This window comes from Pelodiscus sinensis, chromosome 3 (genome assembly GCF_052426305.1).
Source record: "Pelodiscus sinensis isolate ZL-2025 chromosome 3, ASM5242630v1, whole genome shotgun sequence".
NCBI classification, from domain to species: Eukaryota; Metazoa; Chordata; order Testudines; family Trionychidae; genus Pelodiscus; species Pelodiscus sinensis.
Window position 1 is genome coordinate 22,991,944 of NC_143054.1, and position 26,324 is coordinate 23,018,267.

A 26,324-nucleotide genomic window follows, 5' to 3' on the forward strand; every position below is an offset into this window, starting at 1 on the left:
AATAATGCCACCCTTGATTGCTCTTGTGTCAAATTTATGGATAAGCAGCATCATGAGTCTTTCTATGTTGTCCCTTATATATGGAATTTGCTCCCTGTCAAAGTCTACAAGGCTACCGCATCCTTCTCCTTTAAATCTCTTCTTAAAACTCACCTACATGGTGATGCCTACAAAACACCTGACACTGATTAGGCAGCTGGTGTCCTGTGATTTCAGGGACTACTCCATTGTTCTGAACTGTCACTGTTCATTTTTGGCCCCAATCTATTTGTCATACTCACTTGTTATCACTATACTTTACATTTAGAGTGTAAATTCTTTTGGGCAGAGATTATTTGTTATATGATTGTACACACAGTATCATAATACAAACCATCCTCGTCAAATACGCATGATTCCCTGCAAACACAATGCTAAAACACAAATCCACGATACATTAATGCTGCTTTTACAGATTTGCAGATTTACAGATTTGCAGCCCATTTGTAAACAATAGAGCATGGGGGACTCCCGACAGACAGGCATGAAAAAGATTCATTTCCTGACCCTCAACTTCACATCATAATATGTAAAAGAGGCCCAAGTTACATGTGAATGAGTTTAGTATTGCCTAGGGCTGCCAGGTGTCTGGTTTTTGACTAGAACGCCTCATTAAAAAGAAACCCTGGCGGCACTGGCCAGCAGTGCTAACTGGGCTGCTACAAGTCCAGTTGGCAGCCCAGCAGCACTAAGGCAGGCTCCCTTCCTACCCTGGCTCCACTTGGCTCACAAAAGTGGCTGGTCCATTCAGCTCTTAGACACAGGGGCAGCCAGAGGTCTCCGCGCACTGCCCCCACACCACGCATCAGCTCGGGAACCACAGGGACAGTGAGAACAGCGTCTGTGAGCGCAGGCAGCTCACATTTCACCCTAGCCCTCCATCTAAGAGCTGGAAATGCTGCTTCTGGGCACTGCCTGAAGTAAGCACTAACTGGCCAGAGCTCACACCTTGAACCCTGTCCCGTACCCCAACCTCCTGCCAAGGTTGAAACTCCCTCCCGGCACCTGAACTCCCTCCTAAAACCCACACCACCCACACCCCAACTCCTGCCCCAGTCCTGAACTCCCTTCCCTCCCCACACCCAAGTTCCCTCCTGGAAACTGTACTCCTGGCCCCCTCCTGTATCCCAACCCCCTATCCAGCCCTGACCATCCTCCTGCTTCTCAAACACCTCATCCCCAGCCTGAATCCAGAGCCCATCTCCTCTCGCACTCTAGCCCCTGCCTCAACCTGGAACCCTCTCCTGCACTCCAACTCCCCCCATTCTCAAACCCACCCCAGAGCCCACTCCCCCTGCCTCAGTCCTGAGCTCCTTCCGAATCCTTCAGCCCCAACCTGGAGGGGCCTCAGTCTGCTCCCGACACCCCTCATCTCCCTCCCCATCTCAGCCCACACCCTCAGCTGGAGCCATCACTTCCTCCTACACCTCTACACTCTGCCCCCAGACTGGTGAAAGTGAATGAGGGCTGGGGACAGCAAACGACAGAGGGAGGGGATGGAATGAGCAAGATGTGAGACTTCAGAGAAGGAGTGGAGTGGGGTTGGAGCCTTGGAGAAGTGGCAGTGCACGGGTATTCAATGCTGTGCAATTAGAAAGCATCTCTGGGGTCACCATCAGTTCTAACAGAGAATCCATGGTTTTCAGCTATCTGCAATGGATTTCAGTTGCTTAAAGTCTCTGTCTAAACCAACTTGGGGCAAAAAATTTCAAAGATGATTCCCCCTTTCAAAAAAACCCCACCAGTGTATAAAGAAGCGATGAAAAATGTTCGTATGAAAGTGGACCAAGTCCTTGTGAAGCAACTAACTCAAACAAACTCTGTTTGCACTCAAATGCAAACACTCCTTCCTCTGCAAAAGCAAAGCCAAAAACCTCTATGGCAAAAAATACAAATCAAGCATGTTCTGAAATCCTTTTGTTGTTCATTACATATGTAATGTATTCCTTGATTCCTCTTGGAAATACTGGTACCTAACACTGTATGTGGACAGCTGTTCGTCACACAGCCAAGTAGTAGCATTTATCAATTCAAATAACTGTCTGAACATCATTTAATTTTGTTTTCAGCATGAAGAGCCTAAACATAATGAATAAACTTGCTCTCAAATTTTCAACCCATTTTCAAACATTATTTTACCTTTAAAAACACCACTATAACATAATGATATTCTCTCTGCCTTCCGTTTCAGAAACAGACATTTTTATTCTAACCATATTACACATCTATCCACTCCACCCTCCTTTTTCCAGCCCTGGGATTTAAATCCCACATTTGACAGGTAACTCAGCTCGTTGCTAAGCAGCTATTTGGTTCACATGTAAATGCAATAATAGAAATTCTCACAATTTTAGAAGTGGAAGGCTCTTGTCTGTAAAAAGCAGATGTTTATAAATCAGCATGAAACTGAGTAAGTAGCAATATTTGATTAGCAAAATTCTTTCCAACCAAAAAGCAATCTTTAATCCTCAATTATCCAACTTACTACCCGTATAATATAGAGAACATGGATATGGAGACAATAATCAGTATTTAATTATGACAACTGTAGTGAAATCATCTCTGTAGTAACTAGACCCCCAAATGGTTACCAATAAAATAGATTCTCTTCCATCATATGTAATGGGTGTGTGATTCTGGATGAATGCTATTGCCAAGATTGCAGACATTAGCTAAGAACTGACAAACTCACGGTGAGTGACCTGTCCAGTTCACCTGTTAGTTTTGCTCAAAATGGATATTAATCTAGTAAGAATGTATTTATTGCTTAGCCTCTAGGACATGCTTGTTAATTGCTGCCTGCATTAATCTCACTTTTAAGGTGTGTATTCCATGCTGTAGCATGTACATTTTGTTTTAGAACTTGGCAAAGGTTTGCTCTAAACAGTCCCACCCCCACCCATCTAGAACTATCAAAATCTAAGTGGGCCATTATAAGACATGCTTTGTTAGTTGCCCCATCCACCCATGCAGAAGTACGTGCAGAAAGCCTTGTCCCATTGCTTTTAATGCTGGAAGATAGAAACAAAAATAGTGGATGTGAATAGTTTTCCTCTCTCTGTTATTTGAACTCCCACAGGGTCAAAGAACTGAAACAGAAGTCAGAGATCCCTTGGAATTCTTCCTGGGTATACCCTGAAAGATACTTTGAACTGACATCCCTACAACTCTGTCCCTCCTAAAATCTAGATTGTAACTCATCTGTGTCTATGTTTGCTTGCTTTAATCTGTAAAAAATACTCCCAGTTAATAAACCTTTATTACAGCCACTGTCTTTGATTTAAGATGTAAGGTACCAATCAGTCAGGGGTAAGTGATGGTTTCCTGGGACTGGAAGCAAAATGAATTTGGTGTGACTTTTTGGGAGGAGCAGGGTGTAAGCGACAAAGTCCAGTTTACCTGGGTGGCAAGATAGACTGGAGAGTAAAGAGACTGTCACTCCATCATAAGACTCATATTTGTTCCCATCTTGATGAAATCTAATTATAGGACACACCACCAGTTTGGGTTGTCTGTCCTGTTTTTGGGTCTGCCCTGGGGTAGCCAGTCATGGTCATGCTCCTGAGCCACCCTGGACAGCATGACAGGATACAGTTTTGGCCTAACTGAAGTCAAAATTCCCATTGATTTCAACAGGTTTTTTTTAAAGTATATATTTATACAAGCATCAAAACATGTCTATGTGTTAATTCTGAGCCATCAAAACTTGTGTATGTACAGTAACTCCTCACTTCATGTCCTCCCGCTTAGCGTTGTTCCCATGTTACGTCCCAGCTCCATTATAGAACATGCCTGTTTAAAGTTGTGCAATGCTCCTTTATAACGCTGTTGCTCTGTCCATTGCTAGCAGACCAGAGACTTTATAAGGGAGCACTGCACAACTTGTAACAATGGGGGAGAAGGGCTGGCAGCCCTCCCCCACCCCACGCCATCAGCTTCTCTGCATCCCCAATGCCTCCCAGTTGACGGCGGATCCCACGAATCAGCACTTCTCTCTTTCCCCCTCACCCCGCCTCAGCAATCAGGGACTCTGGGGGGGATGGAGTGGGGGTAGGAAGAGGCAGGCCTGGGGTGGAGCAGGGCAGGGGTTGAGCACTCCCCAGCAAAGTCAGCAGCTGAGCCTGTTCTTATGCAGGGAAGTTGTGGCTACTGCTGCTGCAGGCACTTCCTAGCTTCTTTGTCCACCTCATTGTGTGCAGCAGGCTGTGTCTGTGTGGGGTGAGACGGGGCACCTCTCAGCTAAAGTGCATTTGTAAACACAGCACAATACCCATCCACCCTCGGGTGATTCACAGTTGCTTTTTCGCCTGGCTCCCACCCGCCTCTCTGTTCAGGAACAGAGCACTATACCAAGTGCTTGGGAGACCATTAGCCCAGCTGAGGGGGCTGGGCAGCGGTGACCCTGCCTTACTGTCTTGCAGCTGAATACGGTTCTGTACACAATACTCCAGTCCCTCCCCCCACTCTTTACTGGAGGGGGGTAAGAACACATGGGGCAGCAGTACACACAAAGCAAGTTACAATAGCGGAAAGAGGAGCTCCCTAATTAGGGTTGCCAGATGGTTTCAACAAAAATACCGGACACACTTGACAATCTACATTACATCTTATTTAGGAAATACCGGACATTTATATTTTCTCATTTATATTTTCAAATTTTTTTTCCTGGACAGAAAGCTCAAATACCAGACACCTGGCAACCCTAGTTCCCTTGCCCAGCTACATGAAGTGACTCGTCAATGGGCAGCTCTCTGGGTTACTGATTTCTGCAGGCTTCGGCTGGCCGCTAGTCCAGGACCCTGAGATGGGGAAGCTCACCAGGGCTGGATTCAAAGTAGCACCTTAATCCATATGCTTCCTCCAAGCAGCCAAAGCTTCAAAGCCAAGCTGGGGATACCCTCTCCTCTTGCACAGTGATATCGCTGGGGTGGTGCCTATGCGTGGTGATGCCCACACACCCAGAGATTGCTGGAGGCATAGCCGAAAAAGCATCTCCCCTGACTGGGTAAGGAGCAGGGCATGGCACTTAGAATCCTAGAATCCTAGGGCTGGAAGAGACCTCAGGAGGTCATCAAGTCCAGCCTCCTGCCCAAAGCAGGACCAACCTGGACCAACCTGCATCTGAGGAGCTTCCACTAGGCTCAGCTGAGTGTATCCTGCACCAAGAACCGTCTGCTACTGCTGCAGAAATGGGGCACCATGACCCTCTTCCATTCTTCTCCATGCTGCTTCCCCTGGGGCCCCACACTCTGGGGTGTCCAGCAGCAAGGGTGTGGCTTTTCAGGTGCTGTATGCCTCTCATGGGCCAAGTTCCTTCCTGGTGCAGCTCTCTCAGCCAGATGCATACAGCAGAGAGGGGCACAGCCCTGCAGGTAATGTTATTTCCCTTTTCTTGCTGCATTATATTGTTTGTTTAAAACGGTGTTAAACTTATACTTGTATTAAATTACTCCATTCAAACGTATACTGTTCATGTATATAATGTCTTCTATTTGTCAAAAAAAAAAATCCTTGGAACTTAAATGCCCCCATTTACATCTCCCCCTCCCCCACACCCGTAGAAGCTCCCCTCCCCGCACAATTTGAAAAAAAGTCTTGTATACCCTGCAGGTTATACTTATGCGTGGGGGATACAAGATTTTTTTTTACTCAAACTTCAAAAACTACAGGGTATATTCAGGTGTGGGGTATATTCGCTACAAGATGGTAACAAATTTTTCTATTCCCAACATTTTGTAGCAGATTTTATCTTTTATAATTGGACAAAATTAATTAATGATTTTTTTCTTTCTAAAGTTATGTTTTGTCAACTTTTGTTGCTTTTTATCTACATTCCATCAGCTACATCACCTAATCACAGAGAAGTATTTCCTTTTAGTAGCAAATCTCTTTACCTCACTGTTCTCTTGTTTATTCACATTGTAAACTCTTTGACATTGATGTAATACAAACAATTGCTAGAAGTGGGTTTGCCAGGCTAATGCCAACCCATATAGTCTACCAGTTTGTTGTGGAGAAGTTTAACAATATAATGAAGATTCAAGTGGAAGAGAGGAAGAAGAGAGCCAATATAAAGAAAAATCAGCCAGCTGAACTTCAGAGATTGTGCAATACCATTCTCTCTCTCTCCTCCTCCTCCTCCTTCTCCTTATCATACCTGAACATCCAGGTTTTATGGTTATTAGAATTATTTCAGAGAAAAATCACTTGCAAATTATTTTTCCCCGTAGTAGGCTATAAATCAGTTCCATGACTTAATGTTGATTTTCAAAAAAAAAGCTGTGTGTGTGATTTTATTAACTTTTATGATAATTACAATAATTACTTTATAAGATACTAACCCTGAAAATCTTAATAAGACAAAATAATTACAATACATAGCCAAAATAATGCTTCCTTACATCCCTCCCTTTTTGTTATTCTAGAGCTTGATTACATAATGTTTGTACAGAAATTTAAGATGAAAAACACTATGTAAATGATAAGCATTGTATTTTCTCATTGTTAGAGGCTGCAGTGTCACTGAAGATCTCGTATACAATCCTTAAAAATTCAGGCAGTTTTAAAACAGATTTGTTCATGTAAAATAATATTTACTTTTATTTGTTAAGAGCTGGGATTGGGAAGGAGTGTGGCTCAATTGTAACATTACCCTGGTGGGCATCCAGATGATCTGATGATTAGTGGGAAGCAAAGGGGTGAAACACTATTAAGTCAGTGGGCCAGCACCTATTTGCACTGGTAACGAATTTGAGCCCCATATATTTGGTCATTCATAGTAGTTTTAGAGAAATGAAACACATCTTACATTTGTGAAAACTCTCTGTTGTTCACACACAAAGCAAAGATTAAAAAATATATATATTTCACTTTTGAGGGACATGTTGATTTACCTGGATCTTCCCCTTTTCCTGCCCTCTTATTTTTTGCTTTCAGCTCCACCTCTTCCTAAAGTGCTGTGGAGCTGCTGACGTATCTAAAAATTCAGCTTAGTCTTATTTGAAAGAAAATAAGACTTTTATCTGAACATTTAAAGCATTTGTTCTTTTCTGAAGGCATGCTTACACAGTAGGGCTAATGTCAAAATAAGCTACGCAACTTGAGCTATGTCAATTGCGTATCTTAAGTCGAAATAGCATATTTCAGCTTTTGGCGCTGTCTACACAGCAGGAAGTCCAAGAAAAAGCACTCTTCCTCTGATTTCCCTTATTCCTCGTAAACTGGAGTAAGAAGTCCTCCAGTTTGACATTATTTTGACATTATGGCTACGTCTAGATTACAGGCTTCTTTCGGAAGAAGCTTTTTTCGGAAGAGAAGTTCTTCTGAAAGAGAATGTCCACACTGCAAAAGTGCATCGAAAAAGCGATCTGCTTTTTCAAAAGGGCACATCCAGACTGAATGGGCGCTCTCTTGCATGTAAGCTGTGATTGCTATGGACGGAATGGCCACCAGGGCACCTGTGCCTTTTCCTCTTTCCTCTTCTTCTGAAATAACTCCGTCTTTTCCATCCACACATGCCTTTTTGCGAAAGAGCTCTTTTGCAAAAAGGCTTCTTCCTCACAGAATGAGGATTACCAATGCCAGAAAAACCCTCTGTTCTTTCGATTTTCTTGCGGAAGAACGCAATTGCAGTGTGGACGTTCCTCAAGTTTTGTCGGAAAAATGGCTATTTTTCCAACAAAACTCTGTAACGTAGACAATTAAATAACTTCTTGTAGTGTAGACACACACTATAATATTTCAGAATAACATCAGTGAAACATTATTTCTGAAATAACACTAGTGTGTAAATGTATCCCAAGAAAACTAGAAGGCATGTCAAGCGGAAAGTGAATCTGGGAAAAGTACTGTACAGTGGGTCAGAATCTTCTTTCAGTTATATACTGGTTTTACACCAGAATAACATCACTAATTCCTGATATAAATTGCTATGAAAGGAATATCAGGCCCACTGGATATACCAGTTGTGATAGCTATCATCCTCCTCTTATGTACAAAAACTCCCAAAGGGAGATTTAAAAAGTAAACGTGGAATACACACCTGTCACTGTAGCAGATACTAACATGAGTAGTCCCACCAATCACTGTATTCTTACAACTTTAATCTAGAACCACCAATTCTCAGGTTTTTCTTGTTACATACAATATTTCGACTCTAGCACAAAAATGATGCATTGGTTGGCTGGTTTATGCTAGTAGTATTCTGCAAAATCTTTATAATTAGGGTGCATTAACATTTCTTTTTTAACCTCTCATTTGAAGATACTTATCCTTCATCAACAAATATTTGCTTTAAATATTCAAAACTTTAAAGGGCCAGTCAACATAATTAGGAAGAGTTGTTTGAGGTTCCAGCCACAGGATTCTTACTTAATTATATGAGATATAGTAACTCTGAAAATTAACCCTTGTCAGGTCAAGTGTTATTTTATTTGTTTTCATTTTCTTTAAATTAGATATTATTTTTATTAAAATATTTAAGATAAGGGGACCGAATATTGGAATCTATGATATTTTAATTCTATAAAATACAGAGCATCACAAAGTTCCCTTCTGGTCAGTGCAAGGCAGTTAGGGGTGTAGTTGGGCAGAGTGGCTGACCACTGACCTGGAAGGGGAAGAGCCCTTTTGGGCAGAGCCTGACCCTACCCCATCACCTGACCGGAAGTCAGGAGGCATGGCCAGGACTATAAAAGACCAGCCCAGGAGCTCAGTAGGGGCCCAGCCAGCAGAGGAGGCAGACACCTTCCATGTGCTCCCAGGCTGGGAGGCTGAGCACTGGCCTGAACCCCCCTGTCTGCCAGAGGCTGAGGATTAGCCTGGATCAGCAACTTGCCAGAGCTGACAAGCCCCAATCACTCAGCGGACCTGTCAAAGACCCAGGTATCCATGGAGGGGGGAACAGAAGTAGCCCAGGGATAGCCAGCCACAATTTACCTGGACCACAGCAGCGGTCAGCGTGTTGTGGTCCCGATCCCTTCTGACCCAGCAGCAGACTGCTCTGCTGCTGTTAGGGCCCTGGGTTGGGACATAGTGGAGTGGGTGGGCCTGTGTCCCCCCGCCAGCCAGTCCTTGGGTGGCAGTCTCCCTCCTTCGCCACCTCAGACTTACTTGATCTGCCTACTTGCCCTGGATCTCTGCCCAAACCAGGAGACCTGAGTGTGTTTGTTTTCTGCCCTGCCCTGAACCAGGACCAGGGTGATTGAACTCTGAAATTGTTTGTTTGCTACCCTGCCCTGAACTAGGGCCTGGAGAACTGAACTATATACAGTACACTTCCGATAATCCGGCACCTTTTGGACCTAGGTGGTGCCGGATTATCAGATCTGCTGGAGAATCGGGAGGTCCGGTACAGCTGCACGGCTTAACAGCTGGCCAGAACACAATCTCCCTCCCTCTCCCCTCCCCTTTCCTCTTTGCATCTTCTCCTCCCTGCTGTAACCTGATCCTCCTCCCCCACCCCTCCCCTTTCCCCTTTGCTGAAGCAAAACGCTCTTCTCCATACTGTAACATGATCCCACTCCTCCTCTCCACCCAACCTTATGATCAGTCTGGTTACAGCCAGCCTAGTTCGAACTACCTAGTTCGTGCCCCGTGTAGCCGCACTGCACGGGGTTCGAACCAGCGGGGTTTTAAAAATGGCGGCGCCCCGCTTATGCAAATGAAGCCCGGGAAATTCAAATCCCGGGCTTCATTTGCAAGTGCGGTATGCCTACATTACCATCCTAGTTCGAACTAGCGGGGTAGTGTAGACATACCCTTATAGTCCTAGCCTTCACAGCCTCCTCTGGCAAGGAGTTCCACAGGTTGACTACACGCTGTGTGAAGAAGAACTTTCTTTTATTAGTTTTAAACCTGCTACCCATTAATTTCATTTGGTGTCCTCTAGTTCTTCTATTTAGGGAACTAATAAATAACTTTTCTTTATCGGCCCTCTCCACACCACTCATGATTTTATAGACCTCTATCATATCCCCCCTCAGTCTCCTTTTTTCTAAACCAGTCGCTTTAACTTTATTGTTGTTCAGATTAAAGCCTATAACAAAAGGCATGCCTAATCTAGCACCCAATTTTTGTACTATGCTACAGAAAAGCCTGCAGATGGGATCGAACCTGTAACCTTAAGGATTAAAACCATCTGCCTCTACTACATGAGCTAAAAGCCAGCTGGCACTCAGCTAAGGCTGTGGAATAGACTTTGCTCTTCCTTGCCATTGGTCTCAGTGCCTCTGGGTTACATAGGCGTAGCTGTTCATTATCAACCTACCTTCCCACAAGAATGTCCACCCGAGTGATATATGGGTACTGCACAAAAAAGAACAAAGTCACCACATATTTCCTACTTATTCTCCTGAAACACTCTTCTCTCTCTCCAATCCTGAAGGAAAGCTAACTCGAAGAACAGTTTCACAATTCACATGGAAAATGGTGAGATTTGTGGTTATTATAATGTTCTCCAGTCAGCAAATTCCACAATCTAGGTCATTTTGCTAAGAATGCCCTGCCTCCAGCTCTTACTACTATTACCCTTGGCTCTGAAGTTTCATTGTCCTCAAGAATCACAGTTCTCAGAGGAGACCATCACTCCATTGAGAAATATCTCCCCACCTCTAATATCATCAATTCACAGACACTTACCTTCCTTCCTTCCCCCTCTCCCCCGCATCCCCCTCCTGTTCTGAAATGTGATTTGTCCTTTTCATATGTGTTCATTTTTTTTAATTGTACTCTTTGGTATATATAGTTGTGACTATTTTCTTCCACTATTTGATCTGAGGAAGTGGGTCTGGCCCACGAAAGCTCATCATCTAATAAACCATCTTGTTAGTCTTTAAAGTGCTACATTGTCCTGCATTTTGCTTCAGCTATCCCAGACTAACACGGCTACATTTCTATCACTATTCCAATGAGAAAGGCACTCTTGGTAGTATTTTGGATAAATTCTGTAGGGTATCTTGAAGATCTGAGACCTTCAATCTGATCCAGTATTTTATGGAGAGCAGGCATAGTAAGCAGAGCAGTAATTTGAGCTATGCCATCAAATGCCAGCAATGCCCCACTGCTATGTATACTGGACAGACTGGACAGTCCCTACGAGAAAGAATCAATGGACATAAATCAGATATACATAAAGGGAACATACACAAACCTGTTGGACAGCACTTAAGTTTACCTAATCACTCTTTAAAAGATCTCCAGGTGTCTGTCTTATCACAAACAAACTCTACCAGCCAAATACACAGAGAAGTGTTGAAATTACAGTTCATCTGCAAGTTCAATTCTCATGCTAACTGACTCAGTCTGGATGAGGGGTGGCTGGGCCATTACCAACCTAACAGTCAATGAAGGTGCAAACAGATGTTGGTGTAGATTCCTTTGATAGTAACCCCTCCCTCCCCCCATCTATTGACTTTGATCCTTATCTGCTTAGTTTTAACTGGCCAATCTTCAGGTGCTTACTGATGACCCTTCTGCCTTCCTGTTTTTCCCTTTGATTTTTTCATAACTTCTGCTCCTTGTTTCCCGCCCTCCCTCCTTTTCTTTTCTTCCCTCTTCTCCCCTATTTATTTTGGGGACCCAGTTGTGGCAGTAAGACGGGGCTCCTACTTTGCCAGTGTTTTTTTCTTTTCATTCTCTGATACTAGATTTTAACCATCGCTTTCTCCTTTGCAGCTGCAACGCTCCTTTCCTTCTGTTTTCTCCTCCAGGGAAATCATAACCTGTACATATGTATTCGCAGGGTTTTGCCATGGTTTTATGACATTCCAAATTCAGCATTACGAGCTTCCTGAGGATCTAACACATGGGTGGGGAACCTTAGGCCTGGGGCATGGATGCAGCTTCTGGCTTACCTGGATCCAGCCCCTGAGGCTCAGGACTCCTTCTCCCAGCACTGGGGAGCCTGCACTGGCCCTCCAGCCCCCCCCCCCCTGCTGCCCCACTGTGGGGATGGAACACACAAAATTTGCTAGCCAACCCCCACCCCCACCCCAAGTGCTGGAGTGTGAGGGGAATGTGGGGAGTGTCTTTCTCCTTCTCAGTCAGGGGCCATGTCAGTGAGGGGTTTGGGTTTTTTTCTTTTGATTCTCATTTGTATGTGACCCTGACTGATTTATCTAACAAATAATAAAGGTGAACTGTAATGGAACAAAACCCTTTATAAATAGTACACAATCCCTTTTGTAATTAGAAAAAAAATGTACAAAAAGAAATCTTCAGAGAGATTCAAAATTGGAATGAATTTATATATAATGATGTATCAGGAGAATTTTCCTAGCACAGCTTTTCCTCATTAAGATCTTTTGGAACATAACGTGTGCATGGATGTGTCTGCCTTTTAAATGCTCTGAGTAGGATTATCCTTCTACTATCTAAACAAGTTTTTTAGGTTGCCCATCACTATGGTATCTTAGTGCTTTTCACGTAAAAAAAAATCAACACAAAGATACGGTAGCCTTTAAATTCTATGGGTTACCACAGAAATTTTCTACTTTATGACTATGTCTACACTACAAGATTTTTGTGCAAAAATGGCTGGTTTTGTACAAGAACCGGCAGAGCAGCCACACCTCAAATCCGTTTTTGCGCAAGAAAATTGACAGAACGCAAGGCTTTTGCCAGTAGAGTTATTCCTCTCCCCACGAGGAATAAATCCTTTTTGTGCTACAGCTCTTGCAAAATATGCAACTCTAGCTATGTGAATTGCGTAACTGGAGTCGATGTATCTTGCATTGATTTTTCTGAGGGGGTTCCACAGCGGGAGTTCAACAGGAGAAACTCACCTGTCAATAGCCCTTACTCCTCTACTGCAAGGAGTTCTGGGGCCGATGGGGGCACCCTCAGCATTTGATTTAGCGGGTTCTTGCCAGACCTGCTAAATTGAACACTGGAAGATCGACGGTCAGAGCATCGATCTTCATGGAAGTGTAAAAGTGCCTCTATAGAAGGAAGAAGAGGTACAAAAACAGCAGTTATGGGAAATTGTGGTAAGACAGTTAGACTCTTGTCATTGCCAGGAATACATTCTTTATGTCAACTAGCTCTGTACTACAAGTAATGTTCTCTTTTCATAGTTTCTCAGAAACCTATTTAATACAACATTAAGTTGCCAAATATACATTTCATACTGAAAAAAACCACTACACTATGATAATTCTATGTCCCACTGTGCCTCTATTTATGCTTTTTGTGTGCGCGTTACAGGTTTTTTTTGTTAAACACATTGTATATATTTATCTTTAAACAAGATACATTTATTTTGCAGAAGTTTGAGTCTATATCAAGTATTTCTTACAAATTACTTCATTTTTGTAATCAAAAGTTTATTTAGTACCTAGGGAATACATGTAACATATTTTCTGTCTATTTGAAGTATCCAACAATTTCCCCCCTATGCAAAACAGCCAAACAGCATAAATAATGGTATTCTTTCTTCTCCCGAAACTGGTCCCCATTAGCATTTTTATCGGTCTGTTGCATCTAGTCATCTAGATACAGAAATCTTTGGTGGCAGGGCCTGTTTTTTTGGGGGTTTTTTTGGGGGGGGGAGACATGTTCATGAATAGCCTCCTGCCAGAATAAACAATTATAATAATAAATTAATAGTAAAACCAATAATAATTAATAGCTTCTTAAACCATTCCTATTTTAAAAGCTCATTAAATAATAATATTAATTATCATCTTCATGGACCCTCGAGTCATATTTATAAATATAAATATGATTTATGACTACATCGTGTTAGGTGTGTACATGCTGCTGGTAAAAACCATACAGTATATCCTACCAAATGCACTGCCCTATTGTCAAGGAAGTTTCTCAGAATTTCAGGAGTGATCTTTACATATCGCTGAATAGTTTTTGAATGCTTATATCCATGAAGGACAGACTTCCCTGAAAAAAGTGGTATGCACATCTACACCTGCTCCACCTCCTCCAGAGAAAACTGTTTCATTGTCCCACATTGGTATACTCATCTATTTCCCTTTAATACTACCCTTGAGTTTACTGTATAGCTGAAATGGTTGTCTAGCTGAATAAAAATATTGTTATTTTTACAGTAGTGTGTAGATTCCCCAACTGTGATCATCCCCTATTGTGCTAGACACTGTGCAAACCTTGAGTTCCAGCCCTAACAAACATACAGTCTAAAAATAAAACACAGATAAAGACTGGGAGACATCTAAAATTCCGTAATCCTGGTAGCCCTAATCCTGGAACACCTGTGGTACAGTCCCTAGCAGGGGAAGGAGGAAGTGGCTCTGAGTGGTGCCACTCTCCCACCCTCACAGCTGGAGGAATAACGGCGCAGTGAAATGCTTCTCCTGAGGTTCCCTCCACCCCACCCCATAGTAGCAGGGAGCAGTGCTTGGCAGCAGTGGGTGGCATAGAGCCATGTGTGCCCCCGGGAGTGGTGAGCTAGGTAAACGCCCCAATTCCATCTCCCTCATGCCCAGACCCTGCACATCCTACCCCCATGCATCTTCCCTCCCACCCCCAGTGTGCTACTGCACCCTCCTTTCCCAGACCCTGTATGTATTGCTGTGAAATAAAAATTCCATACTTGACACAATGTTTTTACTTTCACCTTCAAAACAAAAAGTTTTGAACTTTTTGAGGCACTGAGATATTAAATGACTTACAAGGTTCTATAGGGACCTGTTTAGGGCAGATTGAGGAATTGACCCTAGACCTTTAAAACCCTATTCCATGCATTCACCCCATGAGAAACATCCTTCCTCATTATACAAGTTATCTAGATGTCAAGATGGGCAATTGTTCCCAATAGTTTTACCCTCATTTTGTTCAAACTACTACAGCAATCCCTGGCTGTGTCTACACTGGCACCTTTTTCCGGAAATGCTTAAAATGGAACAGTTTTCGTTATAAGTATTTCCGGAAAAGGAGCGTCTACATTGGCAAGCTGCTTTTCCAGAAAAGCCCTTTTTCCAGAATAGCGTCCATGGCCAATATAGACGCGCTTTTCCGGAAAAGAGCCACGAGCGTCATTTTTGCGATCGGGGCTTTTTTCCGGAAAAGACTACTGGGCTGTCTACACTGGCCCTTTTCTGGAACAGTGTTCTGGAATAAGGACTTATGCCCGAGCGGGAGCAGAATAGTTTTTCCGGAATAGCGGCTGATTTTGTACAGTAGATCGTCGTTGCTTTTCCAGAAAGCGGCCAGTGTAGACAGCTCGCAGCTTATTCCGGAAAAGCGGCTGCTTTTCCGGAATAAGTGGCCCAGTGTAGACACAGCCCTGTGTATACATTTGAATGTCTTACTCCAAAGACCCTACAAAGATGTCAGTGACTGGACAAATATTTTTAATTAATATTTTGCGGAGCTACAAATTTGGCATATAATGGAATTTGGGGTGGATGTGAGGGCTGGAATATAGATCCACCTACCTAATTTTTAATAAATATTTGAGAATAGAACCTATTTTGTTCTATGCATTCTTAACATGGGAGAATAGAATTCAGTTGAATTTCAGTAAGGGAATATGCCACAAACATATTATTTGACTAAATAATCAAGTGATATTGTATTTTCCAGAGCAATTTAAATTTAAGATGAATAATATGGCCTATTAAAATATATAAGAGAAATTCATAAAACTTTACACCCAATTTATTATTTAATACTATCCTATGGTGCATTACATCATCCTAACTCTGAATATTTCCTTTCCATTTGAAGGATTATTGGCATTTACTTTCACTGTTAACCCAGAGTATGTGCTTGCCAAGTTCAAGTTGTATGACATCATAGCAGTCTATTTTCCACTTAGTACACACACAACTCCTGTTATCATCAATGCCCATCATGCATTCCTGCACAGTATGGGGCATGTTCATCCTTGAAGTAATCCTGCTGAAGTCAAGATTTAAAATAAAATGAAATTGGCCTTTTAAATCAAAATAACATGTTTTGAATCACAACACGAACCCAGAAATCCCATGTTTGTTTGATTTAACTCAGGTTCCCGATATTATTTGAATGTATTTTTATAAATTAACTCCTTATGATGAATACACTACAAACACAATAAATATAACCCTCCAATAAATGTGCTACTAAAACTATTCAGTAGCATTCAGCTCATTCATCTATGTGGGCATGAGGGATATAAATCCCGTTTAAAATGTTAACCAGTTAAACTATATGTTTAACAAATTAACTGGCCTGATGTACTGGAAACCGCTCTCTGGCGCACCATGCCATGGGCAAGTGGCCAGCCAGGACTGCCACACGACAGGCTTCTCTGACCAGGCCGGACCAAGCCCGCCGCACCACACTGCGAGTGGGAAGGCTGCTCTAACCCAGCAAGGAGAGCCTGCCACACTACACTGAAAGCAGGGGCTGTTCCAGTTGGGTCAGGCACTGGTTAACCAGTTACCCTGGTAAGCATGCTGATAAGGTTAATGTTTACCAGGTAATCCATTATCCGGTTAACCCTTTACATCCCTAGTAGGCACAAAGTCTGGGGTCTAATCTAGGGATGTAATAGTATAGTCAATTAACTATAAGCAAAAGCATATAAGTTAATGCTATAGACTGCACACATCCACTCCCTCGCCTCCCACCAGTATACGTTTTAGCAGGCTGGTCAGCAGTCTGGCTCAGTCCTGGCTTGCACAGGGTCTGGGACCAACCCCTGCTGCAGCTCTGCATTTGAAGTGTATTAGGAGCTGGGTGGGCAGCCAGCCCAGCTCAGTTCTGGCTCACACTGGGTTTGGGAGCTCAGACCCACCCCGACAGGGGCTGTTGCTACCCTGCACTGCTGCCCTTGTATCAGAGGCAGCAGCACAGGGCAACAGGCAGGCAGTCTGCGAGGGGAGCAGGTTTTTAAACTGGCTCCCCTCATGGACCAGTTTCCACCTGGTACACTGTGCTGCTGCCTCTGACACAGAGGAAGCAGCACAGAGTGGCCGGAGCCTCTCGGGCATGGGGCCAGAGCACATTGGCTGCTGGCCCCACCCCCAGGAACTACAGAATCGTCGAGGAACCTATAAGAATTCATAAGGTTAATCAACTATTCAATTAACCAATATTTAACATCCCTAGTCTAATCTTGATAGCCATGACACCAAATGAGTCAAAATCGCAACAATAACTATACCTGTAGGTAATCTTAAATATTTGACTACAAGATGCTCTATTAAATGGTCTACATTTGTATGTAGAGACATATCACATTCATACAGCACTCTGAAAACAAGTTCTGTAAACAAAGAAAATCCAGTTGTATGAGCACTACTCGACTTAAGTTTGCACAGTGAGGATTATAGAACGAATCCCAGGAGCAATGAATTCCAAGCTGACCCAAATCATAACGCAGGTGAAAAATAAGGCATAACGACTGGTGCCACCTCAACAAAGCAGAAAACACTCTTGTCTACCAGAAATCCTTCTAAAAACAAAAGCGAAAATCAAATGAAAACAAGTAACTCACAGTCTCTGTGTAACCACTGAAGCCTAAGTAACAATTACTACAATTTTGCAGAGTATTGTAAAAAAGAACGAAGTCACCAGACCGCAAAACTCTGCAAAATTGGTCATTTATATTAATATCACAAGAACATATTATTTCTTGTGATAGTAAAATTTGTAGATGTTTTCCATTGGCTATGTGCAGGAGGAGTCTTTTTCCTTAGATCAGTGTTTTGCCATTAACATGCAAATATCATTCCTTGCTCAAACATGTCTAAGTGCACAACACAAATCCCATGAGAGCAACAGATGATGACATCTAAGAGAAAATGTAACACTGAAGTGAATGTAAAACTTGTAATCATCATCCTAATAAAATATTTATGGAAACATTCTTGGCTAAAATCCAACATATTCAACTTGTGAACTTCTCTCCTAAGTGGAAGCTCACACTCAACTTAAAGAAATCAATAAAGAAATCAACATAAATGTTAGATGTTTTTACTCTTAATATGCATGTCAGAGAACTGGAATGCAGAAAATCCAATAACAATGTCTTGTGACTTATTGTGGTAACCTATGCTGCAAAAATTAATTGTCAAATCTGGATTTATTTTATTTTATGTTTTTGTGGTAAGAAGCAAATAATGAAGGAGTGTTCCAAGTATCAAGATTCAACCTCCATGAGAACATGGGGAATAAGAGTATCTCAGAGAGTCAGGAAATGACATGTTAGATGCATTGACAGTGAAGCTGAAGAGTTGAGAATGGAGGCTGTTCATAACTCTGAAATGTTCGTAACTCTGAACAAAACATTATGATTGTTCTTTCAAAAGTCTATAACTAAAGATTGACTTTTCACTGTGTTATCAAAGTTGTCATCCTGTTAAGCAACACTGAACTCTCATGTTCTGTGATTTATACTTTGCACCATCGCTAAGTAACAATGGAACTAAATTTTATTACTGGGCTATTTCCCCCTAGGCTAAAGCACCTTATTGGAGTCTACAATGACTTCTAGAGATGACTCAGAAACACTTTTGGAAAGGAGAGGTACTCACGACTCAGAGATGACATCATAAACTGTCTCTTCCACACATACAATCCCCCACCGATACTTATTTAAACTTTATTCTCTCCTATTTATTTGTAATTTAGCAAACAGGAAGCAATGGTTCCACAACAGTAAAACACTTTATATATATATACACACACACATATTTTGCAAACCTTTATTTACTTTTCCTACAAACATGCATGACAAATAAGATGCAAGGCAATGTAGGACACACACCATACATTATCCAAAATGGAGGCAGTCAACAATCACTCACCACAAAACATAGCACTCAAAAGCTGTAAGAACAGGAGTCTCACAAAATAACAACTATGGCATCACAGTCATCTATAAGATATGACTTTTCAGGACACTGTTTCAATGTACAGATTTTAAAGTGCACAGATGTGGGATTAATTCATGTATGCTGTAGATGGCAGTGTTTGTACAGTAACCTCCACTGGCTGCAGGAAGGGGGCTGCTTATAATATTTGTGGGGATGGTGTGGTTCAGGGCTGGGGAAAGGCAAGAAAGAGAGACTGCAGCTTCTATTTCAGATAAATACGAATAGCCCTTGCCTACAGAGATCATTATTGAGTTCCAGGCCATCAAAGCACTGATAAAACTGACTGCTGGCATTTTTATTGTTCTTCACCCTAACACTGTAATTTTCTGAACCACCGGTTCATCACCTCTAGTCAATAATTTTCTTCCTTAAAATTACTTTGAAGCCCCTGACCTTCAGGCAGTTGTTCCATTTTGAATGATTTTTTTGTAATATAAATCTGAGTCTCACAATGTCCACAATGCTTCTCCCGTTACAGAATAAATACATAGTACAATACAAGAAGACAGAGTCCATGATAAATTAATGATTATTAAAAAGAAGGTAGCCAGTTGTCCTACCTATCCTCTCTCATACTCCAAGGACAAGGGGATTAATTAAAAGGAAAGGCAATACATTTAAAACATACAAAAAGAAACTTTTTCTTCTTCTTTTTTTACACAATGCATAGTCTATAGAACCCACTGCTACAAGACTTCACTGCGGCTAATACAAGCCTGGGAATCCAAAGAAAAATAGATCGTTCGATAGTAATGAGAACATCCACATTTTAGAAACCAATAGCACTGCATAAATTACAGGGATTTGGCAAAATGGATCATCTTGCAAGAGTGGGCCATAACCCCTCAACCTTTGGGGCATAAAGCAACCCTGAGTTGACAAGATGGAGGAAGAATCTTCCCCTTTGGGAAAATTATATCCTTCCTCTTGGCACTGATCACTCTTGGAGACAGGATACTGATCTATTTGGACCACTGTTCTGATCGTTATAGCAGTTTCTACATACATGTCTGGCTGCTCCTTGTCAGTATTCACTTTAATCTGAATCAAAAAAATTTGTTGTACACATATTGAAGCATCACTCTGATACTCTTTTTGTGGCTGTGGAATAGGAAGCTAATAAATAACATACCTTTACATAAAGCTGCTGAAATTCGTCAAGGTTCAGTCTACCACTAGGACAGTCCTTTAGAAATCCTTTGTACCACTGTTTGAGTTCATGTTCGTTAAACTCCGTGCTCTTCACCAGATCCTCCATCACTTCAGGGGCCAGTTTGCTATTTTGTTTCCCCATTCTGCCTTAAGAAAAGCAAATTAATACAATTAGCCAAGTTGCTGTGACTGTTTTAAAACTTGATTAGCAACCAAGATGGTATATGCTACTGACAACCTTGTTTTGTGCTGACGCTTTCGGCCAAGCCCTAGCCCATGCTCTCCCTACTCATTTGGAAGCCAAACTGTATTTAAATAAGTGTCAAGTTGAATTAGGGGAAAAACTAAGAAATTCATCTTTCAGTTAAAGGTCTTAAGTCCTTCAGAGAGACTGCTGAGTTTGCTTTCCAAATATGAGAATTTCCTTAATATGTTTATCTTTAATAATAATTTAATATAAAAATTCTACTCTTCTTTTCTTTTCTCTCCCAGGATACTGGAGAGGCCTAAAGGGCAGGAAGACAGGTGTCAGCTCACCAGGTGAAAATTCCAAGTAAACTTATGTGATCCAGCCCATCAAATTCATAAAATCATTTCCCTTCATCTCTCCTTGTGGACCACATATTCTAAACAGCAGTACTTTTATTTTGTTTTATATTATATTGTCTACACTATTTTGCTAACTGGTTGTTTAAAATTTCGTGTGGTACTTAGTTGTGTCCTGTGCACAGAAAGGTGTTTGCGGGACCAATAGCTAGCATTTATATTTCTACAGTCCAGTTGAGCACTGTTTGGTGTCTGTTCCACTTTTCACACCCACATTCAGTTTACAGTCACCTGCCAACTCTTCCCTCCTTCCCCACTCAAAATGTTTATTTCCTGCAAAATTGCTGTTAAACAAACTTTTCCCCGTTTTTATACTTAGTTTTTTTCTCATTGAGTGAACTACTCTTTAGTGTTCATTTCCACCATGTCCTCACAGCCTCCTTTGTTTGCACAGGCTCCCATAGTGTTAGCCAGCCTTCCTAGCTTTGCATCATTGGTGGCTGTGATAGGTGTATCCTTTTGTGTAAGTGTATTGAGTGACACTTGGCATGGCATTAAAGCCTATTCATCTCTGCTCTTCCCAAGTGCTAATAATTTTTCTTTACAGCCCTTCCCATTCTGGCTATGTCTAGACTACAGGGGTTTTCCAGGTATCCCAAAAAAACTCCACCGCGTCCAGGGAATGCATCTGCTCTTCTGCTTTTTTTTGCGGAAGAGCAGACACACTCTTTTGGAAGCCCTGTCTTCGTCCTCCCTCAAGGAAGAAGGGCTCCTCCAAAATAGGGTTTTTTTCCGAAATTTAGCAATTTGCGTACCTTTTCCCAATAAAGCCACATAGTGTAGACATAGCCCATGTCATGTAAACCATCCCATAATAATCTTACCCAAGCCATCTTGTCCCAGGGGTAAGTCATAGCTGTTGGCAAGTCACTTTGCCAAGCCAGCACATGTTTCAGCAAAAAGCACAGATTTGAACACCCAGAAAAAGGGGCACATTTTCAAGAGATTTACTGGGTAGGAAATAAATGCTGCAAGGATGGCCATGTAAAATAGTGTAACCTATAGAACTAAAGTATTATCAGCCAGTAATAATCCAAAGACTCAGGAACCAATTCTGTCTTCTGTCACACAACCACGTTCTGGTGCTGCATAGATGTAACTGAAGGCACATCTGGGCGCATAATTTCTTTAGGTATTGCCAGTATCTAGCAGACAAACCTGGTAACACGTGCTCTGCATTTGCTTCCTATATAAAAATCATTAGCATACCAAAGAAGTCCATTTTCAATCTCTTATTTTCTTTGTGAATTATAATAGCCGTTATGTAGAACAGTAATCCATTTTTAGTAGAACCCACAAATATGTAGGAAAAAAACTGCCCTAGTGCCTTTGCTTTCACTCTCATTCAAAACAGCCTCAATCATTAAGATCAATGAAGTTACGCCAGTTTAAACATGCGTAAGGGAGAAACAGTCACTCTAAATGTTTGTCACAGTGAGACATATGCGTTCAGACTGTGTGCCTACCATACATTGTACAGTAGAAAGAGTTATTAACACCTCAGGAACCGAGGTTGTTGGTAACTCTTAAATGTTCATAACTCTGAACAAAATATTATGGTTTTTTCAAATGTTTACAACTGGACATTGACTTAATGCAGCTTTGAAACTTTATTATGCAGAAGAAAAATGCTATTTTTAAAATCTTAATTTAAATTGACAAAGCACAATAGTTTCCTTACCTTGTGAAATTTCTTTTTTAACCCCCCCCCCCTTTTTTTAGTAGTTTATATTTAACACAGTACTATACCGTATTTGTGGTCATGGAGGGTTTGGGGTTTTATTTAATGTAATTTATTTATTTCCTTAATTAGTCTATTCTGCTACCTGATTACATGCTTCTGGTACCAAATGAGACATGTGGCTGGTAGGACATTTCGTAACTCTGCTGTTTATAACTCTTGAGGTTCTACTGTATTTGGCAAAGTTAATATACACACCTGCATTTGTGGAAAGTTGACAACAGTCCTGCTGATGGGGAGAGCAAAGGGTGCAACTGCCCCGGGCCCAGCAATTCTAAAGGGTCCAGGTGATGGCACCCAGAGCCCTGAGCCCCTTAAATTGCTACCAGAGTGCTGCTGGAGGGCATAGTGCACTCCAAGCGACGCTGAGGCTGGCTACACTGGCCCCGCCCCTTCTATCTCCAGCACCACCCCTTCCAGGAGTGTAGAGCCCCCTCGCACCAACCTTGCCCAGGGCCCAGTGTAGCTGTTGGCTCCCCTGGCTGACAATGTATATATTCTAAATGCTTTACAGGCAGTCCCCGGGTTACGTACAAGATAGGGACTGTAGGTTTGTTCTTAAGTTGAATCTGTATGTAAGTCGGAACTGGCGTCCAGATTCAGACACTGCTGAAACTGACCGCCAGTTCTGACTTACATAGAGAATCAACTTAAGAACCCCAGGCGTCCCCAAGTCAGCTGCTGCTGAAACTGATCAGCAGCTGATTCCAGGAAGCCCGGGGCAGAGCAACTCTGCCTCGGGCTTCCTGTAGTCAGCGCTGGTCAGTTTCAGCAGAAGCTGACTTGGGGACGCCTGGGGCAGAGCAGCTGGGGTGCTACTGGACCAACAAAGCAGCACCCCATCTGCTCTGCCCCAGACGTCCTGATTCAGCCGCTGCTGAAACTGACCAGCAGCGGCTGAATCAGGACCTGGGGCAGAGCAGCTGGGGTGCTGCCGGGTTGGTCCAGTAGTGCCCACGGGCGCTGCAGGACCAATCGGCAGCGCCCCAGCTGCTCTGCCCCAGAGTCCAAAACAAAAGCCTGGTCTGCCGGGGGGGGGGGGGGCACACTAGCTGCGCCCCCCCCCCCACAGCAGACCAGGGACAGGGGGAGCAGAGCCGCAGCGGCAGCGGGGTCCCGCGCCTCTGAGGCTTTGCCAGAGCAAAGCCTCAGAGGCGCGGGGAACCGCCGCTGCTGCCGCTCCAGTCTGGGTGCCTGTGGTCTGCTGGGGACGGTCCCCAGCAGACCACAGGCACCCTGACTGAAGCCGCAGCCGCGGGGGGGTCCCGCGCCTCTGAGGCTTTGCCAGAGCAAAGCCTCAGAGGCGCGGGGAACCGCCGCTGCTGCCGCTCCAGTCTGGGTGCCTGTGGTCTGCTGGGGACCGTCCCCAGCAGACCACAGGCACCCAGACTGGAGTGGCAGCAGCGGCGGTTCCCCGTGCCTCTGAGGCTTTGCTCTGGCAAAGCCTCAGAGGCGCGGGACCCCCCCGCGGCTGCGGCTTCAGTCAGGGTGCCTGTGGTCTGCTGGGGACCGTCCCCAGCAGACCACAGGCACCCAGACTGGAGCGGCAGCAGCGGCGGTTCCCCGCGCCTCTGAGGCTTTGCCAGAGCAAAGCCTCAGAAGCGTGGGAACCCCCGCTGCTGCCGCATGAGACCCGGTGCCTGTGGTCTGCTGGGGACCGTCCCCAGCAGACCACAGGCACCGGGTCTCATGCGGCAGCAGCGGGGGTTCCCGCGCTTCTGAGGCTTTGCTCTGGCAAAGCCTCAGAAGCGCGGGAACCTGCCCGCTGCTGCCGCTTGGGTCCCGGTGCCTGTGGTCTGCTGGGGACGGTCCCCAGCAGACCACAGGCACCGGCACCCAAGTGGCAGCAGCAGCGGTTCCCGCGCTTCCGAGGCTTTGCTCTGGCAAAGCCTCAGAAGCGCGGGAACCCGCCCGGTGCCCCTGGTCTGCTGGAGACGGTTTCCAGCAGACCAGGGGCACCGGAGCAGCTTACGAACGGGGCTCTCTCGCCCCGACTTCCGGGGCGAGAAAGCTCCGTTCGTAAGTGCGGATCCGACGTAAGTCGGATCCGCGTAAGTCGGGGACTGCCTGTACTAGGGCAGGGCTGAACATTTTAGGTTGTTCTGGATTTATACCAGAGTATTTGAGCAAACTATTGGCCCAACATATCTATCTATAATCTCTTCTCTCATCATAGTCAGAGAAATGAGACACTTCTTTTCTGTCTTTTTCTGTGATACCTGATCCTAGTATTTGCTCACCTGTTTGTTCCACTACAGATTGTCTGATCTGCCTCAAATGCTTTTCAGCAGCCTTTGATGCATCCTGCCATATATATAATATAAACCTCTCTGTGTATTGTATTAGTGCTAATTGCAATGAACAGTTTAACAGAAACCTTTCATAAATGATGCTTTTGTGAAACATCACCAACAAGTAAGGAAGGGATAATTTGGGACTGCAATTGTGGGTATTCTCATTTATTTGTTAAACATAGTTCATTATCAGCCTTGCTCGGTTTGATGCAGGGAACTGAATGAGTTGATCAGTCCTGTCTGGTATAATCCTCTACTGTAATTATATCAGTTCATTTTTTCCATTTCTTTTCAACCTCCAGCTCTTTTGTTAGCAAAATAGATACGAATTACAATCTGCAGTAAGGCTCAACAATGTCATATGACCATCAAGGAGTGCTGAGGCATCTCATTGCTGTAGATCCAATTATTTTTGGCAGGAAATATGTTATTCATAGATTTTTCTAGTTAACCGTGAGGTTTAGTTCAGTCTTCTAGGGTTTCTTCGCATCTTTTATTATTATGCAATAGGTATAATCTGTCCTTAGCAATGAATGTACTAGCTGCCAACATGCATTTAATTTTCTAAAATTAAAACATTTTACAATAAACTATAATAATAGTGTTTAACACAACATGCTCCCCCCCCCCTCAGAAAATCCATTAATATGTATTAGGCAGAAACAGGACAGCTACATAACTTCTAAGTTCTTCAAGTAGGCAGGTCACTCACTAACTATCAGAATCTTTTTGTGGAGAAAAATTTTTGTTCAATCGATTCGTTTGCATCCAAATAATTTGAGTATATGAATAGTCAAGCATTGTTGTTCAAGTGTTGTATATTCTGAAGCACCAGCCTAAAAAATGTTTAGTTTCTAAGCAACATGCCTTAAACAAATATTTTTTGAAACTTCTGTGCCAGCAAAATAAAAAGTCTATTAAATACAGCCAGGGCAAAATCAAGACAATCACTAAGACACTGACTGAAACTACTAGCAATATACACTGAAATTCTTCGTGTTGAAACCTCTATGAAAAGTAATTGTAATTTCAGTCAAGATTTAATATTGCAAATATAGAACAGCGATGAGCAACCTAGGTTAATGAGTGGGCTGCATGAGTGGCTCTCCATCTAAGTGGGCCACAAGATTGCTGTAACCAAGATGGTCTCCCAGAATAGGGGAGTTTTGCTACTTGAGATTGCATACCTAGAATTTGCAGGGTGAGTCAACTGAACCAGAGCAGAGCTTTGAATGCAAAGGGAGCACACTGCTTTCACAGTTAATGTTGTGTGCAGTTAGCACGCACCTCACTTCACAAGCCCTTATCTTATGTACATGTCACCTTAGTAATACTAGTGGGAAAAAATATGCAGATGGAAAGCAATGGAATCGTGGGCAACAGTAAACAAGATGTCTCATGGGCCACACATATAACCCCAATGTGCCGCATGCGGACAAAGGTACTACTGAGGAGGAGTAAAGGCACTGATATCTGTGTCAGTGAGATTCCTCATGTAAAAATGTGCTCACCTCTCCTGCACACTTGTTCTAGCCCAGTGGTCCCCAACCTTTTCAGGTTGTCGGGCGCCAGGGGGCGTGGCCATTCGCCCACCGGGCGCCAGGGGGCGGGGACACTTGCCCGCCCGGGGGCGGCCTCCCCCAGCCGCATGCCCGG

General features: G+C 43.3%; 1 protein-coding gene across 6 annotated transcripts in view; it reads right to left on the minus strand.

Annotated features, from left to right (window-relative positions):
- Positions 1–26,324, minus strand: part of VSNL1 (visinin like 1) — a 136,828-nt gene that overhangs the window by 37,797 nt on the left and 72,707 nt on the right. For 4 of the 6 annotated variants that reach the window (XM_006137590.5, XM_089777042.1, XM_025178743.3 and 1 more), the window contains one exon: positions 20,008–20,174. In XM_006137590.5, the coding sequence (XP_006137652.1) occupies positions 20,008–20,169 (162 nt within the window). In that variant the 5' untranslated portion in view covers positions 20,170–20,174. The remainder of the gene's footprint in view (positions 1–20,007; positions 20,175–26,324) is intronic. The other 2 variants (XM_006137588.5, XM_075923455.2) reach the window with 1 other exon arrangement.